Source organism: Nematolebias whitei, chromosome 2 (assembly GCF_014905685.2).
Source record: "Nematolebias whitei isolate Nwh7 chromosome 2, NemWhi1, whole genome shotgun sequence".
NCBI classification, from domain to species: Eukaryota; Metazoa; Chordata; class Actinopteri; order Cyprinodontiformes; family Rivulidae; genus Nematolebias; species Nematolebias whitei.
This window is the reverse complement of record NC_056499.1, coordinates 8,138,359-8,155,018: the sequence shown is the minus strand read 5'-3', so window position 1 is coordinate 8,155,018 and position 16,660 is coordinate 8,138,359. Positions and strand designations below refer to the sequence as shown.

The following is a 16,660-nucleotide window of genomic DNA, read 5'->3' as shown; positions in this document are numbered from 1 at the left end:
AAAAGTAGGACAGTGCATAAAAATAGCCATATAAGTGCACCAAATATCACTCGTGTCTATATGGCCAAGAAGAGCATGAAACCGGCAGAAAGCTCTTGCAGCTTCCCTATTTCAGAAATCATATCTGTGACTGTCTCTCATGAGGTTTCTCACATTTGAGAGCAGTACGCCAGTTTCCACACGTAACCGTCTTCACAACTGAATGTTTTTCAGCCTGAAATGCTGAAAAGATCAACCTGAGCATCGCTGCGTGCATTTACTTTCATTGTCCTTTTGCTTCTGATCGGAGCAATTACAGACTAATGAAAAGCTGCAACGCTGCAATGAAACTGTGTCTACTTTTTGCTCAAGCACGACACAAGAGCAGTCCTTCAAGGTAATGATCCACTGCAGGTGATGATACGGCTGTCTCAATCACACCTAGAGGAGGTACAGTGTGATAATGGAGCTGTCAGATGGAAGATTGCTTTCAGCAAGAATTAAAAAACTTGTTCAATCAAACTCATGAAGTAAAGAAAGAGCCAGTGTCTTAATTATGTCCAAACTACTTAAAAGAAAAATGTTCCCGCTTCTTTCGTCCGTCGTTATTTTTGATGTACTGTAGTTTGAAACGAATACTGACTGAATGGAACATATTGGCCATGGATAATAACATAAAAGTTTAATGATTAGCTTAAAGGTACTCCTTGCAATGTCATAAAGATAAATAAAAAAACGTATTGTAAGAAAAATCCACTTTTTTCTCCACAAATGGATGGTTAATGTGTCCTCACATCAAATACTTGTAAGCATTATTCATGTATTATTTCAGGAAGCAACACAGCGCAACCACTGCTTCACTGAAGGTTCTTAATGACGTTGTTGAAGCACTGGATGCTAAGGATTATTGTGCTGCACTTTTCTTAGACCTGTCTAAAGCTTTTGACACTGTGGATCATAACATCTTGTGTCATAAGCTCTCAGAAATTGGTTTCTCAGAACACACCATTGGTTGGTTCTCTACCTCTCAGACCGGAGGCTATGTGTTCAACAAAATGGAACTTCCTCCAGTTATTTAACAGTCAACAATGGTGTACCACAAGGCTCAGTCTTAGGACCCACCCCCTTTACAATCTACATACATAATGTAGGTAAAAACATCTCTAATGCATCCATACATTTCTATGCTGACGACACAGTTGTTTATTGTCGAGCTAAAACTGTTGCTAAGGCTTTCCAGCTTTTGAAATCTGCATTCAACATCATCCAGACACAGATTTGTTCCACCTCAAACGTGTCCTAAATGCCGACAAAACCAAAGGGATGCTTTTTTCAAATAGGAATTTGGTCCCAGCAGTTCTTCCTCTGATCTCATCCTCAAATGGTGTCACTATTGAGTTTGTTGATTCCTATAAATATTTGGGTATCTTGGTCAACCAAAAATTGGTTTATAAATATGGGTAAAAAAAATCCATAAATACGTTGCTTCGATGTACAGGGCATGCAAATTATGCAAAAAAAATGTGACTTATAGGCCAAAAAATACAATACCTATTTTAACACCAAGGATGTGCATCTCCAAATTCTGAATTCTATCGCAGCCAGTAAAAACTGTCTGCCATTTTCATTTACCGGTACCTACACAGAGTAAGTCCAGCGTAACGTACTGTAGGTCTCAGGATTTGTGCAGACCGACCTGTGTGAGTTTATACTGAGTGCGTACCCACACTTAAGAATTACATTTGAGGATATCTGGAACACCACTGGAGTAAACTCCTTCAAACTGCTCCATTTTATGTAGTGACTGATGAACTTGTTGGATTCTAAAATATTTTGAATTTGCTCATAAAAAATGGAAACGTGTTAAAAATGCGAGAAAGAAATCAAAAAAAGACAACTGAAAACTCAGCCGTGGAATAAGTCTTCGCTTAAAGCAGAACCAAACCAGTTTCTTTTCTTACCAAATGAAACTTCACAAACGTGCCTAAATCCTATTCTTTTATCTAATAATGTTCACCAAGGTCTCATTTTATTGGGATGCTTTACGAAGCATAAAATTTATTAGTGATTAAAAATAATGACATGCATTTATGTCTGGTTTACAGAATCATAAAATGATAACACTCTTGGTACTAGGATACCAAGAAGACATTAAGACTAATGTAGTGGCTAGACCGATATGAGTGTTTCTATGGCCGAAACCGGGGCTGCTCACTAGATATCAGGACAGCCAAAACACATCAACAATTCTTTTTTCGTTGGTTAACATGTACAGTATTTTAATTTAACAAAATATAACAATAATTGCTAAACTTAAATAAACACAGGGCGGCACGGTGGATCAGTTTGTAAAGCCGTTGTCTCTCCAAAGCTTCGATTTAACAAATAACTGTCACACTTACAGTTCTGCAACAGTTTAGTGTTGCTGAGTTAAAACTGCTTCAGTTCAGGTTTTCAGAAAGCTGTATGTATGTCGTCCCCGACATGTTAACATCCATAAAGTCCTGCTGCTGTTAGCGTCCTCTGTATTTTCTGCAAAGTGAAGTTCACAGAGTTTGTGGCGAGTTATTCATAAGCCCTAAAAACAGTGCTTCATACAGTTTCATTACACGTATGCCCTTTGGATAGAAAGAAATACTCTATTTTCTTCTAATTCGAGACAAAAACATTGGTCCCCAGGTCTTGCCTGGCTGAGGAACCACTAGAATTCCCAGTCTGCTGCTCAGTGGCAACAGGGATGGGTTTGCATGTGTCTGTCCACGGGCAAGATGAGGACTAAACATGAAGTATTTTGATAAAGGACTGGCAATCTCCTCCCACAGATCTTCAAGTTCAGCTTCAGGAAAGTCGTTCAGCACCGCCTCAACAACAGCACGGTTCTCAAAGCTCGACAGCGTGCAGGTTGAATACACCACAACACCCCCTCGACGCACTGCAGATAGTGCAGACCTACAGGGAGCAAGTAAACACAGCACTTTATGAAAAGAGTCTTTAAAATGACACTGCATTGATTTTACACATGGCGCAGCTTCCATTTAACTCTTAGCTGCTCTGAAGCAGTTAAACAGCTGAAATTATGTGAAAAAACAACAAAACAAAATTTAACGTCATCTAAACACACAAGAATGGATGGTATTTCAATATAATCTTTGTAAACAAAGCAGGAAAATGTCAATTTAGTATTAAGCCAAATTAATATTTTTATTTTGTTGTTTGGTGAAGGGTTTACCTAAGGAGCTGAGCCTGGAGCACGGGCAACCTGGCTCTGTCCTTGAGTCTCTGTTCCCCCTGCTGCTGAGAACCACAATACAGCCAGCTTCTGTCATTGGAACAAGGAGCATCAACCAAAACCTGCGAAACACACCGAATGAAACGCGACTGAATAACAAGAACAATTCAGTTACAGAGAAGTTAAAGTCAACAGAGAAAATGGGAAAAATGTTTTTTTAAACCCAGTCACAGTAAGAGCAGGTTACATGAGTAAAGAATGGAAAACTGATTATTGGAAGTAAAAAAAAAATGTATCTGTACAGAAAAGTAACCCAGACAAGCAAATAACTTTTATAACCTTTGACCTTGGTTTGTGACCTTGAAGCTGGAGTGATGAAACGTGTATGTGACACTTTGTCAGAACTTATGGGTGAGACGAGAGAAAGATTACAGACGGACAGACGAACGGGGACTGGAGTTACTCGCTACTTTGCGGTTCGTTTATCGCGGTTTTTCAAAGTAAGAGTGGACATGACACAACTGGATGATTGATGGATGAGTCATGGGTTGTTTATTGTAAATTAAAATGATTTTGCACCATGTGCGCAGCCCACAAGTGCAGGGGAAGCTCCCTCCTGCAGCTGATCAGCTGATCTTCTCTGCCACGCACCGGCTTTGTGAAGGTTAACCCTTCGCTGTCCAGATGCACTGACCGACTTTTGTCTTCCAACTTAAAACTCAAAGTACGTCACATCGTAAAATCGTCATAATCACAACATATAAAAGTGTTAAAAAGTTATTTTTAATTATTTTAGAACTTTGCGTTCAGTTGTTTCAGTGTAAGAAGTGCATTTCTGCTCCGTGCTGCAGAGCTGCGTGAAGGGTTAACCCTTTGACGTCCTGCTGCTCTTCTCTTCTCTACAATTTAAATACTGTAACATTTTAAATAAAACAATCCACGTTGCATGGATTGTTTTATTTAAAATGTTACAGTGTTTAAATTTAAACTGTTTATTTAAGGAGGGAGATTTGGAGTAACATGAGTGTGATTACAGCCTGGCACATGCCATGACAAAGTGTGTCCAAAGTGTGGGAGTGGTCCCTAAGACCCACGATAAACGAGGGAATGCTGTATACCATAAAACGTCCAACTTGGACGGGCGTATAAAAATTGTTTGCTGGCCAATCCTTGAGTTTTTCTGTTTTACCTGGAGAACAGTTTTATTGTTTTGGGCTCTGTGACAAGATGTTTTATCACCCTAAATATTGACGGACTCAGCATTCCAGGTCATACTTTCAAATCGAGTGAAGCGTAAGAAGTTTCTCCTGGTCCTTCACTTCACATACCGTTCTATCATTTTTACCAAGATGGCCGCGCTCGCCGGTGCCACAGCTTCACAGGCTCCGGGTGAAAACCCAGTTTTTATTAGTTTTTCAAATCGACTCTAAGTCCAATTCCGCACACTTTAAGCATGTGAATTATAGCCGAACAGAACTTATGATAGTGGTATTAATTAATAGTCCCAACTGAAAAAATGGAAGCTCCACCTCGACCAGTTTTTCTAGAAACATGAACATTTAAATAATTAACAGGAGTGGATTCATTTATACTAACAAAATATTCCTGTTGTAGCCAAGCTTCTGTCGGACAGAATAAATCAATGTGATGATCAGTTCAGGTCGTTAACTAACAGGGATTTAGAGGAAAGAGATCTAATGTTCAACAGTACACATTTAATGATTTTAGTCTTTTGTTCTGGTAAAGTAGTTGTGTTTATTTTAATACCATTTTTACGGTTAATGTTTTTAGAGCTGATTTTTGGTTTATTTGATTTTTGAGCGATGGGCGAGTTGACACTGTTTCAATGGGGGGTGTGGGTGGGCACCGAAGAAGCAGCAGGGAGGTGTGGAGGGCGACATCACTGCTTCCTGGACTGACGTCTTCAGTAGAAAGAGAGAGACACGAAGAAACGATAAAGCCGATAAATGAAAATGAGGTTGATAATTTTCATTTGTCATGCGATGAATTGATTTGTTGATCGTGACAGTGAGTGAAACACAAGCAACCTGTTGATATCTGCGGTTGCTGCTGCAGGCTGCTGAACTTTGTGTGCCACCGAGCACAGTCTGGGACTGAAATTAACTGAGTGAATAAAGCTCGAGCCACGTCCCACTTTAAGTTAAAGCATTGATTACTATTGTATGAACTACTGCTTTAAGTGTGCGTATGTAAATACATTTGAGACTTGAGGGGAAAAATTGCGGATGTTGGGTTCGTTTCATTTAATGTTTAGGGTGATTCTTGGTTTTAGATCCTTTGTGCAAGTTTTGTGTTCAAGAGTAAACTGATATAATTAAACCTCTTATACGTCAGGAGAGGGACCTGGATGGCACCCCAAAACCTTGATGCCACACAACTGTCACATTAAAAAAAAAAGTGGGGTGCCATTTTTCTCAGTGCAGAGTGGAGATCAGCTGATCAGCTGCAGGAGGAAGCTTCTCCCACAGCTGTGGGCTGCACACAGGTGCTAAATCATTTAAAATAACTGATTTTAAATAAAAACTCCATGCCGATCGTGCGGCTCATCCATCAATCAGACAGTTGTGTGTCATGTCCAATCTTACTTTGAAAAACCGCGATATAGCGAGTCTGCGAAAAACGAACCGCGAAGTAGCGAGGGACGTGATCGTTTCTGTTCAGTGCCCTGAGATGACTTCTGTTGTGATTTGGCGCTATAGAAATAAACTGAATTGAATTGAAAGAAAAGAAAAAGGGTTGTAAGCTCAATCATCCAGGTAGATAACAACAAAAAAGGTTAAATTGTGTCATCTGGACCAGTTACTTTAAGTGAGAAACATTTTGTCCCCCATCCAGAGGACTTCCTCAGTCTACGACCTGCCAACTAGATCTGTCCCATAGGTAGCCTTCACTGCTGTGTTTCAAGCCAACTTCCTGTTGGAATCTCAAAAGTTGGCTTTTAACACGTGCAAAACAATCAATCATCATGTACAACAATCAGATGTTTCAGGCCACATGGCCAACTTGCTGCTACTCACAGAAACAGCCTGAGCATGAACTGAAACCAATTAATCACAATCCACAACTGCTGCTCTGTAAAGTTCTGGTTTCATGTGTTAATGGTGGCTTATATTTGACTTGTCTGTATAAAAATCCTGTTCCTGTCATCCAGTTTCTTACAGTTTGGTCCAAAATTTAACTTCAGTTTCAGATTAAATTTTCCATTGTTCTACCTAAAGGTTTATCTTTAACGAGCTTTACATTTCGTTTGAACTAGCTCTAAACTTTAGGCATTTCTGAGTCGAAGAGCCAACATCTTTGTAGTAAAGTGACATTTTATAAGAGGTTTAGAATTTTTTTTTTTTTCATTTCAAATTACAGCTCTTTTGTCAAAGCTATGCTTTCTAATATTAGTCAATTTGAGTTTTTTGATTCCTCTCAATTATTTCTCTCTAATCTCAGTTTTATTTTGAATAAACACTTTTTTTTTAATTTTCTGCCAGGTTTATTACCCTCTCTTCAAAGGTTTGCTGATCTCACTCAGTTGTAACCGCAGCTTTTGAAAACAATAGTGTATCACCTTAATTTGTCAGATACAAAAAAGGAAATTCAATTACCCGGTATGAGTTTCTGTGAACACAGCAGGTATACCCACCTTGTCATAAAAACCAGGCTTGCTGTGCCCAAAAGACCGTCCGTCCTGCGCAGACACAATCACACTGTTGTTCAGTGAGTGAGGCAGGAAAGACTCAAGGGTTTTGGACAGCCAGTCTCGTCTGTGAGGGTCCGGTTCATTACAGCAGAGGAGCGCTAGAATGTAGCAAAGACAGAATTACAGATTACTGCTAGATAATAATGGAGGAAAGGGTTATTTGTGACAAATAAAAGTTGTTTTTTATTAATGAAATGCAGCAACAAATAGAGTAAAGAGTGTGCAGCTTTCATCCAAATAAAACATTTTGACATGATGAGATTTTGGAGAAAAAAAACTCGATGTCAATCCCTTCTTACCTGGAAAAATAAGTTATTTCATCATTATCATCCAAAGAATTGTACTATATCAACATTTACAAATGAATATTGCAACTGTGAAATAAAAAAACAATATATTTTTAATATATTCAACTTCCAAAAATCTTCTCTTACTTTTTTTGGGTTACATGATTCGATTGGATCATCAAGGCCTTTATAAAAAGATTTGTTTACCTGGAGTTGCACTCTGCATTATGGCTATAGCTTTGCCCCCTGGGGCAGAACAAAGATCCAAAACTTTGTCCCCATCTCTGACTTGCAAAGCCAGAACTGGAAGCAGGGAGGCAGCATTCAGAAGGTAGTACTGCTTCAACCAACCGGGCCTGTGAGCCTGAGAAGGAAACCGCAGCGGATGTGGGTGGACGTAACATTGTAATGAAGAATGAGGCAAACTGAGAATGAACTCTGTCAGAGAGTCCTGAGAGGTAGCGTCAGGTTGGAGGATGTAGTCCTCAGGGGGGCACTTTGAGATGTACGGAGGTGACAACAGAGTGTCTTGTCCTTCTTCATATTTAGAATTAGACACAGAGGAGGCAGCATAAGAAAGCAGTGCCGAGACATCGGTTTGTGGGGGCAATGATGAAAAGCCCAGGGACAGAACAACCTGTGTTATATCTGTCACTGTGCTGAAGCGGTTTAACATGACCCCATATTGCCAGGACTGAGGGTCCAGGAGCACTGCTCTGCAAGACAAAAACATTCCCAATAAAGAAAACGTAACATCATTGACTGTGCTTATGCTGCAGTTATTCTACAAACAAACAAATAAATAAATCACCTTGCTGATGGCCACAAGTCTCCAAGTTCCTCACTGTACTGGTGGTCAAAGTGTTCGAGGACTGCTGAACAAAAGGGTCTTTGTCTTGTGATTGCTTTTCTTGCCTATTACAAAAAGTTAATTATGTCAAAACTATTTATTTTAAAACAAAAATTAACTTTCAGTGAGCTTCTCATCTGACTGGTTTAACTTTATTTCCCATTATAATGCAATTGGACCCTTTACTTTGTATCCTATTGCACGCTTTAGTATATCGCATTTTATTTAGCGAGTCGAATCAGTTATTCTCATCCTGAACACTTCACTGCATTGCTGACATTGTGTTAACGGTTTCTGTTTTAAATGTGCTCTATAAATAAATCTGACTTGACTTAACCTGCATATGACAAATAAAAAACATAACAGAATTGCTAAAATGTAGAGCTTTATGAAATCGTGTTTTAATTGTTGCAACAAAAAAAAACTTATCAGATTTGAGCATTCTTGGGTTTTTTTATGATTAGTATTTTTACTTGGCTTTTCTTAAAATATTAAAATCTAATTTGACTAAATCCAAATTTTAATTCTTTACACCAGTACAATAAAATCTAGCTTTATGATAAGGTATCTTCATCTGAAGAGTTTATAAATCAAAAAACGACCTGAAGTGAATGAAGTTCTTCATATTTTGAGATACTGTAAAACAAATTCAGTTTAAACAGTTGACAATAAAAAAATATATACATCTTATACACCAGCGACCCCTGGTGGACACTGTGGATAAACCACTCCTGAAAGGAATGACTACAGCACTGTACAGGAACTAAGAGTAACTAAACACAACAAACACTGGTTGTGTTTACTTTAAAGTGAAGAAAAGAAATAGTCAAATGTCACAAACAACATCCAATCTATTCGAAACAAATCAAGCAAAAAAAAAAAAAAGAAGAAGCAACTACATACCTAAAAGTCAAGCATAATATCACAACTACTGTGCAGAGAGAATAACCTTCACATCAATGTGAAGAAGACAAAGGAGATGATTGTGGACTTCAGATGGAACAAAAACACCTACACCCCCCTGAACATAAGAGGATCTGCGGTGGAAGTGGTCTCCAGCTACAAGTACTTGGGTGTACACATGAATGACAACCTCAGCTGGAGCAACAACACCACCAGCCTGATCAAGAAAGCTCATCAGAGACTCTACTTCCTCAGACGGCTGAGGCGAGCTGGTCTGGGAAGCTCAGTCCTCACCTCCTTCTCCAGGTGTGCAGTGGAGAGCATCCTGTGCTCGAGCATCAATGTGTGGCATGGAGGCTGCACAGCTGCAGAAAGAAACGCTTTGCAGAGAGTGGTGAAGGCTGCACAGAAATCTGTCGGAATCAACCTCCCAACCATCACAGACATCTACACCGCCAGATGCAGGAAGAGGGCCACCTGCATCATGAAGGACCTCACTCACCCAGCACACACACTTTCTGCCCCACTCCCCTCAGGCCGGAGGTTAAGGAGCATTAAGTGTAGAACCACTAGACTGAGGAACAGCTTCTACCCTGAGGCTGTTAGACTCATGAATCTCTAACTAGAATAATCACTGTGAAAAACCATATCATGTTGCTGCTGATCTGTTTCATGTTGCTGCTGATCTGTTTCAATGTTGATGTGTTCATGCGTGCACATCTGCTCACAGACTCATGTTCATGTTTGTGCTGATGTTCAATGTTTTATGTTATGAGTGCTTAGTGTATATTTAGTTGATGTTTTTCTTAGTTCATATCTTAGATGTTATTACTGTTTTTCTTATACATTTTATTGTTGGATGTAACTGGGACCCTGTGTACATAATTTCGCTCCACCACATGTACCACATGAGGTGCGAATGACAATAAAGAAACTCTGACTCTGACTCTAACAAATTTGGTCAAATTCACAGCGCTTTATTAAACATGCATTCTGAACTGCAGCTCAGAAATGATACTGTATTTTGTTTAAATTTTTAAGACTGTTATGCTATGGAGGTCCTGTTTATGTTTATTTATGCTTTCTTTTATGATTGTCTACTGTTGTCGTTGTCTACTGTTGTCATCTTTCTTTGTTAAAAACAGGTCTCTTGAATGAGTCCTCGAAGCTCAGTGAGACTAACCTGTATAAATATAGGTTGAATGAATGAGTCACAAAATGATGATAAACCCTAACGCGTTCAGCGCTATTAAAGCCAGGCAAAGACCTACATAAAAATATGAAACACTGAAATAAATCTTAAATAAAAAAGATTAAGTACCTTGTTTTTCAAAGATCCCAGAGCACCATCTGAAACTGTGTGGCAGTTAAATGATAGCAGTACCGGGTTTACCTTCCTTGTTTCAAGCCAGATTTTACTCCACATATTCTAAAGTCAGTGTGCTGATGCATTCTACATAACAGACACGCCAAAATAAACCTAATTTCATTAACCTGATTTAAACATTTTTAAATGTGACACTCGCGAGTACGTTTTTTAAATTCGTCCCCCGTGACCACACGACTAGTCATTTAGTTCCGCTTATAAGCTAAAACAAAAATCTTTCATTTTTAGAGCTGGATATTTTAATTTAAATTATAAATAATGCTTTTCATTCAACTTTAAGACGTTATATTGTTACAATTAATGTTACTTTGGGGCTCGGGCGTTTCACTTGACATTTCTGACGTGTTTTGACGTTCGTTAGCTAGTTAAAAATACAAACTACAGTTCTTCATTTTCAAATTTTAGATTCGTTTAAATAAAGCAATTGTCACATATGCCTTTATTTCGATGATTATATTTAACTTATCTATTTAAATTACTTTGATTTTAACTGACTTGACTTAAACGTGACTTTCGCCAGTTCTCGTTAGCACCGGGATTTCTCGCGAGAATTTACCTTCAAATGGGTGACGTCACCAAATGCTTCTTTTTCATTCATTAATCCCATTGAGCCTCGAGGACTCATTTACAAGAGACCTGATTTAAAAAAAAAGAGTGATAACAATGGACAGCAACAACAATAGACAATCATAAAAGAGGCATACAGATTTTTTTTTTTTTTTACAAATTTACAAGCTGGCAAAAAAAGTAGCAAAAACAGCTAGATTATAAAGCGCATGTAGAAAACTAAAAACAGGCACATGTCTGCGTTGGTTTTTGCCAGGAGTCCAAGAGATTCTTAAAGCCACTTACAGAGGTCAAGATCGAGAGCTTCAGATCTTTTTGTAAGATATTCCAAGAAACAGGAGCGGAGTAGAAGGCCCTTTTGCCTAGTTCAATCTGCACGGAGGGAACACTGCAGGTAATAATGTCCTGAGTGCGCACACTGTAGTTGCACTCACGCAGAGACATGTAGGAGATGTATGAAGGCAACAGCCCAAGAAGTGATTTAAAGATGAAAATGTACCAGTGGGAGAGTCTGCGTGAAGTTAATGATGTCCAGCTAACCAGTGAATACTGGGTGCATCTGCAGGGTTTTTGTAGGAGCATTTATGTAAATAATGTCACCGTAATCGATGGAGGGAAGGAAGGTCACAGTTACAAGGCATTTCCTAACGTTCAGTTAGACAATTCTTGCAAATTTTAATGAGATTAATATAGTTTATAATTCAGATCTTCATTTATGTACTTCCACACTGGCTGCACATAAAACTTAAAGTTGGCTGATCTCTCAAATGTATTCTAACATGTCTGCCATTCATTTATTGCATATTCAACTTTGAATGTTTTTGTTTTATTTAGCACCACAAACGTGTCTTAATTTTTTTTTTACTCCAACTAAAAAAACAGACTTAATCTTTAATAAAAATCTGCAGCTGCTAAGGGGACATGGCATTATTATATACTGGTGTAGAAAAATAAATACCACAGAAACAAAGACGTGTGAAGAGGTAAATGTTTTATTTCTGATATTGGCTGCTTATTTGCTAACAAAAACATTTGACTGAATACAGTATTTCAGATCCTTCATTTAAAATGATTTGTTCAGCAGGGATTCTTAATGTCACCAGATTAACGACCTTCCACAAAACACTGACAAGTTTAACCAACAAAATGTGCTGAAATCATTCTACAATTCCAATGTCCATCTCTTGTTAACATTATGATGTATCCTTGTACCGTAAACGCCAAAGTGATTTACATAGCAAAAAGAATGAGGAATGCAACCATCAGACAGAAGAGACCCATAGCTTCAGATAGAGCGAAGCCCAGGATGGCGTAGGAGAACAGCTGCTGCTTCAGAGAGGGGTTCCTGTTGAGAAAAACAGGCCAGACAAGACGGGGTGGAGGTTAAAGTTAGTAACAATGAAACAGTTTAAGCACCGTTAAAACGCTCAAATCCTGCAGCTGCAACTTCAGTTTGGTCAATTAGTCATAAAAAATGGATTTTGTATGCATGTTTTCCCAAAGCTCTTTTTTTTTTTTTTAAAGTACTGGTATTTTAAAATATGTCAAGATTAGTTTAAAAAATGTAACTTATTAAAAAAAAGATGGAATTCTGTACAGAAGAAAGAAAAGACGACCAGAATCCGACCACACTTAAACAAAGCACTGAATATAACAGAAGAAAAAAATGCATAAAGTACCGTTAACAATAAAGTCAATTTATTTTATTCTTAAGTAGATCCTAAAGAAGCACTGATGCATTCTTCTTAGCAGCTAAACAATTCAAACAGTTCTTTTTTGGGTTTGACAGATAATTCTGAGTCAGTTCACAAAGTTTAAAAATAAAGAATATTCAATCTGACCCTTAAAATATGCAACAAAATCTACTGGTTGTACTAAATTGATTCTTGAATACTTTCATCTATTATTGCTTAACTGAGTTCAGTACGTCCATGTCTTCAACTACATAAACTTGATCAGGTTTGAATAAAGTATCAAAATCTTAATGGTCGTTTTCTGGTTCAAGCTGCGCTTGTGAATAAACTGTTAAGAGTTTTTAAGCTGTAGCTTAGCCAGGACAAAAACAGAAAGAAAAAACTTTTTGTAGTGGAATTCTGGCAGCACGACGGCTCAGTGGGTAGTAGTTGCCTCACAGCAGGAAGGTGCTGGGTCCAATCCCCCGTTGGATCTGGGGTCTTTCTGTGTGGAGTTTGCATGTTCTTCTCGTGCTTGCGTGGGTTTTCTCCGGGTACTCCGGTTAACTCCCACAGTACAAAAACATGCATGTTAGGCTGCCTTCAGGCCTCCCTTGCAAAAGAGATCTGTGATCTCAACGGGATTTGCCTGATTAAATAAAGGTTAATAAATAAATAAATCGCCCTGCGATGGACTTGCGACCCGTCCAGGGTGTACCCCGCCCCTCGCACACTGATTGCTGGACATGGGCACCAGCAACCCCCGTGACCCAAAATGGAACAAACGGGTAAAGAAAATGGATGGAAATAAATAAATCTGATGCCGTCCTAAACAACTTACCTGGCATAGCCAATAATAAGGCTGCCGAACACAGTTCCGATCCCGGCTCCAGATCCAGCCACACCCACAGTGGCAGCTCCTGCTCCAATGAACTTTGCAGCTGTGTCAATATCACGGCTAACGGCGCTGGTCTGGAACCCCCGCACTGCCACCTGCTGCTGGGAGGCTGCAAGACTCAGCGGTGCCAGGAGTGAAGCAGTCTGAAACGTGCCAATCAAGTGATTCAAGCACAAAACAAACGTATCATTAAAAAAAAAAACCCACTCATTATCTTTAAGAAAAGTTTTACTTGTTGTTGTGATATGGTGGGTGATTGAGGTGATGTGAAATATGTGCCTCGGCTACATGTTTCACTACAATAGATGAGGTTGAGATATAGAAAACAATTCCACTACGGTAGTTCAGCAAAAACTAAGAATAAAAAAAAATGCAACTCTTGGTACTGAAAAGATTCTTACTTAAAATAGTCAAATAACATCAATAAGATGTTGGAAAAGTAGATCCTCCTAGATCATGTAGAACATGTCCTGATGCATGCTCAATAATCCAGGAAGAAGAATCTAACAAGGTTAAGCCAGGTCATCTGGACGGATCCGTCTTTGTTGAAAGTTTCGTCTTTTATCCAAAAGACTTCTTCAGGAGTCTTGAGTGAAGAAGTCTTTTGGATAAAAGACGAAACGTTTCAACAAAGAAGAATCCGTCCAGATGTTAGATTCATGTAGAACAGATTTAAATATCTGACCACATGCTGACAAAGCTGAAAAAATAAGAGCCACAGGGAAAAAAAAAAAAAAACTATTTTCCTCTGACTGGTTGTAATAAAACTAGTTCAGTTTTGTTTGCAACTGTTACTTATGAGTAATAAAAAAATTATGTTTCAATACTAATGTTCATTTGTGCATTTATCTGGTCAATAACACCTGGCAACTGAACATTATTGCACCTCTAAAAAAAATATTTTGATGCACAGGTGGCAGTCAATCTGTAAATGATAGACTTTAAAACTTTAAAGTTTCTATAATAAATCCAGCTACATTTTTTTTTTTACTTATACCTCCTTAAGGCATTTTCACCACTTTAGCTATGAAAAAAGTTAGCACAACTATTTGTTATATACAAACTTCGATCCTTTCTTAAAGACCAAGTTTAAAAAAAAGTTTATTAAACTGTGAAATCTAAAAGATGTGGGTACTGGTAAATATGTTGAAGACTGTTCGTGTGAGGTGCTTACCTCTGCTTTCCTGCTATCTGACACTACTACTGCTGAAAGTGGTCTAGACAGTGCCCGGGATCCAGCACGGACCTGTTTAACAGAAGAATAAACAAATAAATGAATAACATTAAGAGGGAAAACTCAGGGCAAAATGAATGTGTTAGTTTATACTGCTCAAGAAAATATTAGTAGAACAGTCTTATCAAGAGTAAATAATATTCAGTTGTGTGAATTGTAATGTGGCAATAACTGTGACTTAATGAATGTTGCTTTGGATTAATCCTGAGACTCACTTTAAAATTGTTTAAATTGACATTATGCAGATTTATGTGCTGTTAAAATCACAGAAAGGCGACAAGAATGGGCAGTTTGTAGCTTATCGTGACTGAACCCATGACGTCCTTGCAGGTGGGTGCACCAGGGGGTCAAAGACGTCCGTGGCTCAGCTAGCTTAGTTAGCAAACTAATGTAGCCTCTGCCCAGAACTCCTTATGCTTAAGACAGACTAGCAGGAAATAGCATTTCTGTTGTTTATCCTGCCCCCAAAAGGTGCGGTGTATATCTTGTAACGAAAATGAATTGAAAACAATGTATTCGTTCATTCATTCATCCAAGCTGCTCACCAGAGAGGGCGTAGAGACGAACTTAGCACAGGCATACATGACGATGACGGGACGTCTAGGTCAGATCAAGCAAAGCAGCGAGGGTATTTTCAATTTCTGGAAAAAAAAAAAAAAAACAAGAATACACAACATCAGTGTTAAACTTCAGTTAGTTAATTAAGACTGACAATTTAAATTAGCATGAATCATCATGCAGCAACGCGGATAAGGTCACAATCATCGGCACAATGTTGTACAAACAAGCTAGCTGGAAAGTTCACAACAAGGCAGCAGCACCTCAGTCAATAAAATTAAAATATACCGGATAAAACTTTGGTATAGTTCGGTCAAACACAATTTGTGCTGGAGAAGGTTAGCTCTCACCGGTCTAATGTAGAGGTCGAAGGCACCGGAGAGACACGCATGCGCAGTTTTACACTTGTTCTGTGAATTTTGAAGCAGACGATAAGCAGCAAGAGCTCGTTACTGCCCCTGGTGGTTCTTTTGTAAAATTACATCACATAAAGTTTGAATTTGTTTGCTTTGGTAGTGCAGCTGCTGGGATCAACATACAGTTGAGGTAAGATGAATGTTTGACGAGTGAGCCAAACAGACTTAAAATAATAATAAACATAACTGTTTATTTTATTATAACGAACAGTTGCTTAATTTTTAATTTTGTGGGCTTTTCAATGCCGTAGTTTTGAAAATCTTTAAATTCTTGAATTTGTGGTTTTATGCTTTCTATATGCCCTGTGATGGACTTACGACCTGTCCAGGGTGTACCCTGGCCCTTGCACAGTGATTGACATGGGCACTGGTGACCCAAGTGACCCAAAATGTAATAGGTGGGTAAAAGATAATGGATGGACGAATGGATGAAGATAATGGATGGATGGATGGATGGTTTCTATATTTCATATTTTTAAGACCAACCTTTATTGTTTCCTCATTAATAAAATAGCATTTCCTCAGATCATATGACATGTTAGACCTCTGTTCAATCATTTTGCAACTTATTGCTATCCTAAATAACCTGTAAGCATTTTTGTTTGCTTGTTTGTCACATTTCTGTTATCTTCTATTTTTGATTTTTAGTTAGCAAGTTAGTTAGCAAGTTAATTAGTTAGTAAGTTAGTTAGTTAGTTTGTTTTAAAGGACTTTGTGTTGTGATTTTTGAACGAAAGACTCTTTATAAATAAACTGAAACAATTAACTCTATGTGGAATTTGGGGAATGTCCAGACGTTTTTTAATCCATAAAATAGCAATTCATTATAATTTAGACTTTTCATATCTATCTATCTATCTATCTATCTATCTATCTATCTATCTATCTATCTATCTATCTATCTATCTATCTATCTATCTATCTATCCATCCATCCATCCATCCATCCATCCATCCATCCATCCATC

At 38.3% G+C, this 16,660-nt stretch overlaps 2 protein-coding genes across 3 annotated transcripts; both read right to left on the bottom strand.

Moving 5' to 3' along the window:
- Positions 1–2,403: 2,403 nt before the first annotated feature.
- Positions 2,404–10,391, bottom strand: nsun3 (NOP2/Sun RNA methyltransferase 3). The gene is made up of 6 exons (XM_037696503.1): positions 10,282–10,391; positions 8,019–8,122; positions 7,415–7,923; positions 6,864–7,018; positions 3,209–3,330; positions 2,404–2,928 (listed from the first exon to the last, which is right to left on the bottom strand). Exons 1-6 carry the CDS (start codon positions 10,384–10,386, stop codon positions 2,619–2,621), a joined length of 1,305 nt encoding a protein of 434 aa, XP_037552431.1. The 5' UTR covers positions 10,387–10,391; the 3' UTR covers positions 2,404–2,618.
- Positions 10,392–11,888: 1,497 nt separating this feature from the next.
- Positions 11,889–15,691, bottom strand: LOC119428801 (ATP synthase F(0) complex subunit C2, mitochondrial). Of its 2 annotated transcripts, none has more exons than XM_037696492.1 (5): positions 15,628–15,691; positions 15,265–15,360; positions 14,660–14,731; positions 13,429–13,628; positions 11,889–12,259 (listed from the first exon to the last, which is right to left on the bottom strand). In XM_037696492.1, the coding sequence occupies exons 2-5, from the start codon at positions 15,301–15,303 to the stop codon at positions 12,145–12,147; spliced, it is 426 nt and encodes a 141-aa protein (XP_037552420.1). In that variant the 5' UTR covers positions 15,304–15,360; positions 15,628–15,691; the 3' UTR covers positions 11,889–12,144. The 2 variants fall into 2 exon arrangements, with proteins under 2 accessions (XP_037552420.1, XP_037552412.1); XM_037696484.1 differs by having other exon boundaries at positions 15,566–15,680.
- Positions 15,692–16,660: the final 969 nt, after the last annotated feature.

Bases quoted from the DNA above. Each gene is read 5' to 3' on its own strand.
- nsun3 (XM_037696503.1), bottom strand. From the start codon at position 10,386: ATGTGGAGTAAAATCTGGCTTGAAACAAGGAAGGTAAACCCGGTACTG. The intron at 3,331-6,863 runs GTGGGTATACCT...TGTGTTTCGCAG, and splicing joins AGCCTGGTTTTTATGACAAG to GTTTTGGTTGATGCTCCTTG. The intron at 2,929-3,208 runs GTAAACCCTTCA...TGCTCCCTGTAG, and splicing joins CTCCAGGCTCAGCTCCTTAG to GTCTGCACTATCTGCAGTGC.
- LOC119428801 (XM_037696492.1), bottom strand. From the start codon at position 15,303: ATGTATGCCTGTGCTAAGTTCGTCTCTACGCCCTCTCTG. The intron at 14,732-15,264 runs GTGAGCAGCTTG...TCTGTTAAACAG, and splicing joins TCGTCTCTACGCCCTCTCTG to GTCCGTGCTGGATCCCGGGC. The intron at 13,629-14,659 runs GTAAGCACCTCA...GGCACGTTTCAG, and splicing joins CAGATAGCAGGAAAGCAGAG to ACTGCTTCACTCCTGGCACC.